The sequence below is a fragment of the Salvia hispanica genome, chromosome 5 (genome assembly GCF_023119035.1).
Source record: "Salvia hispanica cultivar TCC Black 2014 chromosome 5, UniMelb_Shisp_WGS_1.0, whole genome shotgun sequence".
NCBI classification, from domain to species: Eukaryota; Viridiplantae; Streptophyta; class Magnoliopsida; order Lamiales; family Lamiaceae; genus Salvia; species Salvia hispanica.
The window spans coordinates 22,253,805-22,264,180 of NC_062969.1; the positions used below are offsets into that span (position 1 = coordinate 22,253,805).

The 10,376-nt window shown below is 38.8% G+C and overlaps 2 protein-coding genes across 2 annotated transcripts; one reads left to right on the top strand and one right to left on the bottom strand.

Annotated features, from left to right (window-relative positions):
- Positions 1 to 2,259: 2,259 nt before the first annotated feature.
- Positions 2,260 to 5,941, top strand: LOC125191290 (tryptophan aminotransferase-related protein 2-like). Its single transcript, XM_048088804.1, has 5 exons — positions 2,260 to 2,454; positions 2,634 to 2,897; positions 4,218 to 4,521; positions 4,960 to 5,243; positions 5,338 to 5,941. The coding sequence occupies exons 2-5, from the start codon at positions 2,668 to 2,670 to the stop codon at positions 5,843 to 5,845; spliced, it is 1,326 nt and encodes a 441-aa protein (XP_047944761.1). The 5' UTR covers positions 2,260 to 2,454; positions 2,634 to 2,667; the 3' UTR covers positions 5,846 to 5,941.
- Positions 5,942 to 5,979: 38 nt separating this feature from the next.
- Positions 5,980 to 8,335, bottom strand: LOC125191291 (AP-1 complex subunit mu-2-like). Its single transcript, XM_048088805.1, has 10 exons — positions 8,204 to 8,335; positions 7,696 to 7,842; positions 7,558 to 7,620; positions 7,291 to 7,467; positions 7,114 to 7,217; positions 6,924 to 7,031; positions 6,651 to 6,845; positions 6,437 to 6,578; positions 6,237 to 6,356; positions 5,980 to 6,160 (listed from the first exon to the last, which is right to left on the bottom strand). Exons 1-10 carry the CDS (start codon positions 8,327 to 8,329, stop codon positions 6,062 to 6,064), a joined length of 1,281 nt encoding a protein of 426 aa, XP_047944762.1. The 5' UTR covers positions 8,330 to 8,335; the 3' UTR covers positions 5,980 to 6,061.
- Between the last annotated feature and the right edge of the window lie 2,041 nt (positions 8,336 to 10,376).

The window sequence follows — 10,376 nt, forward strand, 5'->3', positions numbered from 1 at the left end:
TTCCATTTGTTCCTGTAGACATCTGATCTTGTAGACCCTATTTATGCTTCCAACTTCTAAAGGATGCAGACCGATTGATAGCTCAGTATCATCACCCTTAGATTTATTTCATAATTACCCTAATTAGGTCATATCTTCATCATCTATATTCAAGTGTGAACCGTAAAACAAATCCAAATAAAGTTTAAAAAGAAGAAAAAACTAAGGTCTATAGACTATAATGTAGTTTAGTGTCTTAAGTAATTAGACATCAAACTTTCGCAGTCATCGGGGATGGATCGATGGAGGTGGGGTCGCGTAGGGTCACTGAATTAATGTCGATCCACGAGTACCAGAATTATATTCGGTCATGATCGTTGTCAATCTCATATGGAAATTCCGATCCCACGAATTCCCTCTGAATCTGTCACTTCAACGATAGTTGCTAAGAGCATCTCCAACTATTTACACTAAACTCAAACCTATTTTAGTGCGAATGTCACATCAAATATGATTTACTCTAACTATTTACCCTAAACTAAAACATAAAATAACATTCTTTATGTTATGCATTTTTTACTCACAAAATCTGAAAAAGTTTTTGATTTTGTTCTAGTGTAAACCTAAAAATAGGTATTCCATCGGTCCCACTACAAGAGAAATGTATTCCTTTTTGGACCGTCCTACTATAAAGTGAGACATTTTCTTTTATGGCAAAAAAACAACACTCCCCTCTCCTACTTTTTATTCTCTGTACTTTTTTCTCATTCATACTTTATTCCCTCTTCATTTAACCATTAAATACCACTATCTAAAAATTTGTGCTCGAAAAATTGTGTCACATGCAATGGGACGGAGAGAGTATTTTCCACTCAAAAACTAAAAATATGATTGATTTTGAAATACTATTGAAACTAATTATCTATTCCATTTTATATTTTAGTATATTATTGAAAATGGTCTTTAAAAAAAAACAAAATCTGTAAAAGGGATGGTTCTTAGGAGAGTGGGAATGGTAAAAATAAATTGCTCCATAACCAAACTAGTAAAAAACAAAATCTGGAAAAGGGATGGTTCTGGGAGAGTGGGAATGGTAAAAATAAATTTCTTCATAACCAAACTAGTACACAAACTATGATAAATATCCCCTCTTAGTGGCTAGTGCTATATATTAATTTCCCACTAATTAATCTTGATTTCATATGGAGAAGAAGATCTGTTTTATATTGTTAATATGGAGTATAATTTATGATACGCGGAGACTCGTATTTGGTCTATATTATTAATAATTAGTATTATAATGGATAAGATAGTTTATATAGCATTATGAAATATTAATAAGTAGCACTATAAAGGATTAGATAGTGTATATAGCATTATGTAATATTAATTTATGACTAATTATTCCAGTAGGGTGGAGCCTCATATTAATCGGTAGTATATCGGATTCGCATGTTTTAACTTGGAAACTTTAGGTAGATTATTACTTGCTTGTCATAACTCATAAGTGATTATAAATATAAGCACATAATATTGAGATTTGAAGTGATTTTTTCGAACAAAAAGTTTGTACTAGTATTAATTATATCCCCAATTTGCAACGTATTCTACAAAACATTCTAAATGTTTCAGCAAATTTTTTAAATAATGTCGTTCATTTTATTTGTTTATAAAAACCTCAAACTTTCAATGGCTTTCATAAAATGCTAGTCTAGCTATACAACATCTGGTGGTGAAAAGCTTATTTATCTCATCGGAGTCGAAGACGAAAATTTTCTTGAAATTAACTTTGATTGAACATAAAAGAAGCCCTCATTTTATTAACAATTTTAAATAATATGTCACGTGAATATGTTTTTGTATATTTTTAGGAGATTATATTCTTCATTTTATTATATTTGGCATCCTCAATTCTTTCCGGCAATTGAAAAAGACCCAATTAAATGAAATTTATCCTTAAATGAATTCATCATCATCACCACATCACACTTTTTTTCTTTCAATCATGAAACATCTTTTATATTTTCAATAATAATTTGTTATAACTAAAAAAGTTTTGCAAAAAAAAAACATATTCTAATAAAGAATAAAAGGATTTAATAGAACACACCTTTTAGTAAATAATGTAAATTGGGTGGGGTGGGAGAATAAATGAATATATAGTTTATGAAATGTTTGCAGTCGTTTAATGTGTAAAGTTCTGCGTTTTGACAGCAGAGATCCTTTCCCGCTGAATCCACCACTTATTTATTTTAGTTTTTGCCTGCAACATGCTTCTTGGTTTCTGTAATCTTTAGTGCTCTGCAAAATTCCTGCAATATGTATTAATATATGTGTATTACTTTTCTCTCCAATCTCCCACTCTCACTTTGAAAAGCTCCCCTATATAAATGCCAATGTGATTTGGCAAAATCATTCTCTTCTTTTCTCTTGTATGAGCTTTTCCGAAGTGGGATTTCTTTTCTATTTCCACAGGTACTTATTCATGTGATGATTCTTGCTTTGCAAAAGAGAAAAGGGAAAAGAAACCATGATCTTCTCCTAGTCATTTTCTCTGTCATTTTCTCCACTTTCTGGCTTAACCAAACCCCTTTCCAAAACATGCACGATTAGCTTTTAATCTCTTGTTTAAACCCTTTTGTTTTTTTGTTTAGGAGGTGAAGAAACACGAGTAAAAAAGCAATCTTGATGGCTGTGGAGCTCAGAACCATGGTTTTGGGGCATTTCTTGGTGATTTCTCTTGCCTTGAACGCTGGCTTGCTCTACAGAAACTACTGCGGGGGAGAGCACAAATCCCAGAACATCTTCAGCTTCAAAAACGAGTGCAAGAACTCATCTTCATCTTCAACAATGGCGTTTCTTGAAACAAAGTTTCAACCTTCAAAACCAGCTCTTAGTGAAGTGATTGATTTGGACCAGTAAGTTTGGCTTCTTTTTTTCACCTCTCCTTTTCACCTTTTGCCGCCTTCACATTTGAGTGGGGGGGAAATTAGTTTTACTGTTTTAACTTTTCACCAAGATGAATTCTTTATCTTTTTTGTAAGCAAGTGGGGTTTGGGTTTGTGTTTGACTCTTGGGATTTTCTAACATATGCATGTATTGGGACAGCATCTTGTGCTTGAATAGCAATCTTTCTCCCTTAAAAAATGATGGTTAAAATTTTTGAGTGATGATGATGAAGTTTCTTATTGACCAACAACAACCCATCATCAAAGATTCAATTTTGATCACTTTCCTCCCAAAACCCCCAATTTCTGAACATGTTTGAGTGATTAATTAATTAGGGATTTCTGATTTTTAAGAGATTTGAATGATGGTGTGGTTCCCTAACGTGCGCCTGGGGGTTCACGCTATGTCAGTTTAGGGACAGGGACAAGTCATGCTGGCTTTGGAATTCCCACGGCGCATGTTAGCAAGAGGCACAATCAAAGCATATTACACAAAATTTGTTTTATATTTATTTTATTTCTTGGATTTTTGATGTTTTCCAAAGTGATTGTTGTATTCCTCAGACAGTGGCATGCATGATTAGGGGGCAGCAATGGTGGTGGTCTTTCTTGATTCCCTCGTTGACCACTTTCATCATTCTTGCTTTTGTTGATGCTCTTAAAAATTGATTCAAAATAAAAAAAACCTTTCTTTTATTACTATTTACTTAAAATTTTGTCACACCTTATTAAGTCAATTTTTAAAGGACAGAAGGGAATATTACTTTTAAAAAAGCTTCACATATTTGCTTATTTATTGAAGAAAGTAGTAATGGAATCTTGATAATATATAAGTTTAGAATTAGGCCTATTTATCTATCTGTATGGAAAAAGGGTTACTTTGTTTAATGAAAGCGTTAAGAAATGAAGTGTTTGAGATCCATTTTAGGCCTTTGTCATATCATAGAATGAAGAATGATATTAACTTGTCATGGATCCAATCATTTGATCAAATGCCCCACAAGTTTGGCCCCCCTTTGCATACCTACCTTCCACCCACATTGAAACCTATGGGAGTGGCGGGGCGGGCGGGGATAGGACCACCGTCCTCGGCTCTGGACCACTCCTTTGGGCATGGTGGTGTTATATCATGCTCGTGTACGATTACCCGATGGTTAAGTAACTTAGGTTGAGTTAACCAACCAACCCTACACATGTTTGTTTGGAGAATTGGGAAAAAATAGTTGAGATAGTGACTTTATTGAATTGATGGATTGATGGATTGGTTGGTTTCGTGACACGTGTGTGCAGTGGTGATCCGACGATGTACGAGAGGTATTGGCAGCAGACAGGGGATCGGACGACGGTGGTGATCCCGGGTTGGAAGTTCATCAGCTACTTTTCTGATGTGAGGACCCTTTGCTGGTTTCTCGAGCCCGAGTTTGCCAATGCAGTGGTTAGGCTGCACAAGCTCGTGGGGAACGCTGTCACGGACGGCCGATATATAGTCGTGGGGACGGGGTCCACGCAGCTCTTCCAGGCCGTGCTCTATGCCGTATCTCCCCCTAACGCCTCGGAGCCTATCAGTGTTGTCTCTGCTGCCCCATTCTACTCTGTAAGTCGCCTCTCGCCTATGTTTTTACTGCCGCGTTTCGTGCATTGTATGGATAAATCTTCCATGAGATTTTGTGATATTTTTTACTTCAAGAGACATCAAAATCTGCCCATAATTGCTTGCTTATCTGCAGATCTGTATTGTCTCCATTTATTGTTACAATCTGCAGATGGAAAACATTATTTTTTAGCAATTATTTGAGTCTAGAGATTAATGCTTTGGGCAGTTACATGTCACACTAGTTTTATTTAGGATGTAAGGAAAAATAATAATAATGCACATGCTATAGATACAATGTAGCTGTGCTTGAGTGATTCACACATTTCACCAAACAAACACAGACTGCAATGTACTCATTTATTGCTTGCTGAGTTGGCATGATCTTCAAGATTTGGATGTTTCTCACACCGTTGTTGATCGTGTCGTGTCGTGTTGCAGTCGTATCCTCAGATCACCGACTTCCTCAGGTCGGGGCTCTACAAATGGGCCGGAGACGCGCGCGAGTTCAAGAGGGACGTCCCGTACATTGAGCTCGTGACGTCTCCAAACAACCCCGACGGGCTATCAAGGGCGGCCGTGGTGAACCGGGACCGAGGCGTGCTAGTCCATGACCTGGCCTACTACTGGCCTCAGTACACCCCAATCTCGTCCCCTCCCGAGGATCATGACATCATGCTGTTCACGGTCTCCAAAAGCACGGGCCATGCTGGCACACGCTTGGGGTGAGTAGGGTGGGCTCGAGCACCCCCACCGATTTATTTCGCAAGCAATTTTTTTGCGTTCGCCCCTGATCATGCCTGCTACTACCCTTTGTAGGTGGGCTCTTGTCAAGGATCGAGAAACCGCAAGGAAGATGACCGAGTTCATCGTGCTGAGCACGATTGGCGTCTCCAAAGAGTCGCAGCTGCGCGCAGCGAAGATCCTCCACGTCATATCCGACTCCCACGAGCAACGAGGGGGTTTCGACGAAAACGAGGCCTTCTTCGAGCACAACTACCATCTCATGACAAGGAGATGGAAGCAGCTAAGGGCGGCAGTCGAGAAGAGCAAGCTCTTCAGCTTGCCCGAGTTCCCTGCCGGAAAGTGCAAGTTCAGCGGCCGTACCTTCGCCTCGCAGCCGGCCTTCGCGTGGCTCAAGTGCGAGGGCGAAACCGAGGACTGTGAAGGGTTCTTCCGCGGCCACAAGGTGCTCACGCGCAGCGGGAAACACTTTGGCGAGAGCACGAGGCACGTCCGGATCAGCATGCTGCCACGTGACGAGGTCTTCGACCAGTTCACCGAGCGACTAGCGAGCATAACTTCGTCGTCGTCGTCATCAACGTAACCGGAGATTGATTCTTCCATCTATTTAGTATTGGCAGTAGCTACTATAAGGGATTGTAGTAACTCAGTTTTTGCATAATCACTAAAAATTTCTATACACAGCAAACATCAACTAACTAAAAATGCAAACATATGTTCCATTTCAAGAATTGCTTATTTCAACTGAACAGCAAGAAAATTGAAGCACACACTAAAATTCATGAATTAGGTCACCAGTTCAACTAAGCCTGAGCTCATAGTCTCCAGCAATGGTGATGTACCTCACCCACGGAAGCGCTTGATAGCCGCTCTTCTCGATGATTTTAAGGTATCGAATCTGTCATAAACACGCAACGGGTTATCGTTGGCAAATGAAACGAACAAATGTCGTATGCTCGAGTTTGTAAGCACACCTGCATTCCAGAAACAGTGAAGTATGGAATCTCAAACTTGACACAAATTGGGGCTTTTCTGTCCACTGCATCCTCAGATAAAACAGAAGGGAGTTTGAACTCTGCTTTCAACAAGAATTCCTACAAAATATTCAACTAATGTAACAACATATGACAAAACAAACTTGAATTCTTGCATAAAGATGAAGAAAGAGCCTAACTTTGTTGCCAGGGAAAGACTTGATAATCCACAACAAGGCATCCTTTTCTGGTGCATACTTGGCAGATCCCACTGATGTCTTGACGGTCGGGCTCGTTGCGTCCGGGGGCAGGGGCAGCTCGATCGTGACACTCGTTGCAGTGCTGCACAAACGTCGTGTTATCTCATTCGAAGGCAGGAGAGTTTTTTTTTAGAGGAGAACGAGATATTATTACCTTCGTTCCTTGAACTGGCTTCGCGCTTTCACCAGCATCTCGACCCGGCTCCTTGAATGCCTCTCGATACGAGCTTCCACCCAAACCAGTGGCTTCACCTGAGTACTGAGTCTGTATGTCATGAGGTCGAACATTCCATCGGGTGGTATGAAAGAGATCGTGCGATCATTCTCGAATCGAGCCAGGCGAACACATCTATGATCGAAAAAGGGCTAATGAGATTGAACATTGAGCATGAATTTGAAGTTCATTTTAAGTTATAAAAAAGCTCACTGATGGAATTTGATATCTTCCAAATCAATGGCTTTCACTCTTGATGATTGATTTTGAGACTCCATCAACACTCTATCATTGAGGCCAAGCTTGCATTCAGGCATACCACTAAAACAAAACACAAAAAAAAAAACACAATCAAAATGTCTTTTTTTTTGCAATCAAGTGATAACGAAGCTCGTGTGTTCACCTCAAACGCGTCTGCATCTTCAAAGCCCCGTTCACTTCTGAGCGGATTATCTGCCCGTTGCTGTTGACAAGAAGATTCACCTTCTCAACCACATCGAGAAACACCTATGCGAAGCCACGAAAAAAACGATTCAGATCTTGATCCATGAGACGAAGAATTCACAAGCGCTGGACTTACTTCGTTAGTCCTATACATTATCCCTTCACTGCGCCACGACACTGCATTGGTCACGGCCATTGGAGGCTTCTGAGAAGCCTCCATACGATAAGCATCCGTCTTGATGAACTCGCTTAGTATCTTCGCTTCCGTGTATTGAGGATATCCAAAGTCCATGATTTCATCAAGCAATTCATACTTCAAATGCAAAATCAAGGCTTCAATTTCTTGAATTTTGACATATGTAGATATGTAACAAATGATGTTTAAATAAGTTTTGACACTCACCACTACAACAAAGTTGTCTTTGAGAGACTCCTCTTCCAACTTCTCAAAATAGTGCTTCAAAACCTATCACAACAAAGTAAAAAATCAATGAAATGACACACAAGAAACGCGATGGTATCATCTTCTCCTTCTTCTTACATCAACGACACGGTGTAGGAACACAAGTAAGGTAGCCGCATTGCTGTTCTGCCTTGATGCCGCCAATATATACACGTTGCTATGCTGAATGAACACGTAGCTCACGCCGTTGTCATAGCATATCGGCCCGTGAGACTCCATATCTCCCTACATTATATTAAAAAAAAACCCAATTAATTCCCACAACCAAGAGTAAGGTCGAATGCAAAAACCAGTACTTCAATCGTTTTTTCTAACTATCTAGTACACTATCAAATTATGCGTTAAAACTCGTACAGTACTGCATCATGAATTAAGCTAAGAAAGTGAGAAACTTTTCTCACACACATCAACTAAAGATCACTTATTCAATTATTGCATTAGAAATTTATTCATCCCAAGATCTCTAAATGTTCAATAATGAAAAAACACATTCTCTTTTTTTCTAACAATTGATCAAAACCATCATTTTCAAATAATACAAACCTAGCTAAAAAAAAAAAGTGTGTGGGGAGAGAGAGAATTAGACCTCCTTTTCGAGATGCTTAGAGAAGAAGCGCTCGACCTCGGCGGTGGAGACATTGCCGCGGTAGTCGCGGCTGATCAAGCACCGCCCCTTTATGTCAAGAACAAACAGGGCGGAGGTGGCGGCCATTGCTTTTTCACTGCAAATAATTACTATTCAACATTTTCACACACATTCAGATCTTGTTCCATTGCAAATAATATTTCATGAAATCGATAACTAACCACTCATTTCCCAACTTACTCGTAATACTTTATTTCATTTTTTAATCTAAAAATTCCTACCAATTAATTATACTCCATTGATTATATTGTTTTGATAATAATAAGAAATTCTAAAATTTCTGCGATGGCAAGATATTCTCGTTTTTCACTATTGAAGCATTTAAATTTTCGATTTTGATCAAAATACCATCTCATTAGTTATATCCTAGAACTTTTCTATTATAGAAGAGTCATTTTTATTCAAGACAATAATCCGTATTTAATAAAACTCTTTAATTATATTATTCTATTTCCTAATTTATTATCTCTTGCTTTGTTCTTATTTATCATTTAATTATAATATATATTTAAAGTTTTTCTTTTAAAAAAAACTAATACCCCCTCCATCCCAATAAATATGCAACATTTGGTTTCCGACATGAAGTTTTATACAGTATTGTTTTGTGAGTTAATAAAGTGAGAGTAAAGTAAAAGAGAAAAAAAAAAGTAGAGATAGTGTTGTTTCTATTTTAGGAAATGCTTCATTTTTATTGGGACAACTCAAAAAGAAAAACGTTTCATTTATAATGTGATAGAGGAAGTTATTGCATAGTAGTATGTCATTCTGCCTGCATCCAGAGCTCTGTTGTTGTTGTTGTTGTTATTATTATTATTATTATTATTATTATTATTATTATTATTATTATTATTATTATTATTATTATTATTATTATTATTATTATTATTATTATTTTCTTTTAATATATTTATTTCAAAATTAATTAAATTACAATACTGGTTAAAAATTATTGAAAAATAAAAAATTTATAAGTTGATGACATGCAATATGAATTACTCCCTCCCATAGAAATTGACCATATTTCTTTTTTCGTCCGTCTCATAGAAATAGTCATATATCCATTTATGGTAACCTTTTTCTCTTTTTTTTTTAACTTTTTCATTTATGGGCCCACCATCCACCATACAAGTTCAACTACTTTTTCTCTTTCTCTTTTACTTTACCAAATTACGCATTAAAACTCGTGTCAACCCTAAATGACCAATTTATATGAGACGGGGGGAGTATATTGTTACAATGATTTTTAAATTTATATTGTAATAATTTTAAAATAAAGACAAGTTTAAATGAAGCAGATATCATGTTTTGCCTAAGAGCATCTCCAATGTCGGCTAGCCAACCGGCTAGCCGATTCGCATAAGCTAGCCGGTCGGCTAGCCGAACCATTGGAGCAGGCTGCGCGCCGAATCGGCGAAAAAACCGGCGTAGGCTGGCCGATTGCGTGGCGCTGGCCGCTATTGTGGCGGCCCGATCGACCAGCGATCGGCCATCGCCGAATTTTGATTTTTTTAAAACCTATATAAACGCGATTTTAATTTCATTTGCACCACTTGTTTTTACGAGTTTTCTCTCTCTCTAACTTTCTGTACAAGAGCATCATCGAGCGATGAGTAACGCGGGTAGTAGCGGTGGTGGCGGTGGTGGGGATGTCTGAGGAGTACGAACTGAGGATGAACGAGGCTATGGAGGCCTACATGAACCGCGAGATGGAGCGGTACATGCGTAGGATGGAACAGAGGCGATACCTCGCCCTCCACGGGTTGTCCTCGCCCTCCACGGGTTAGCCGCACATCAGTCGGCTGTATGACGACTACTTTTCAGATGAGAACCCGTGGTTTCCCGCAAACATGTTCCGGCGGCGTTTTAGAATGCGCGGGGAGTTGTTTATGCGTATCGTTGACGCTTTGGAGCGTCGATATCGTGTTTCCGCTTCGGGCATGGGATGCGGTTGGCAGACCCGACCACACCCCTATTCAAAAGTGCATGGCGGCAATCGGGCGGTTGGCCTACGAGGCGCGACAGACATGTGGGATGAGCACCTCCACATCGGTGAGTCGGCAGCCCTGGAATGTCTGAAGTATTTCTGTGAGGGCGTGATAAACATTTTCGGTGA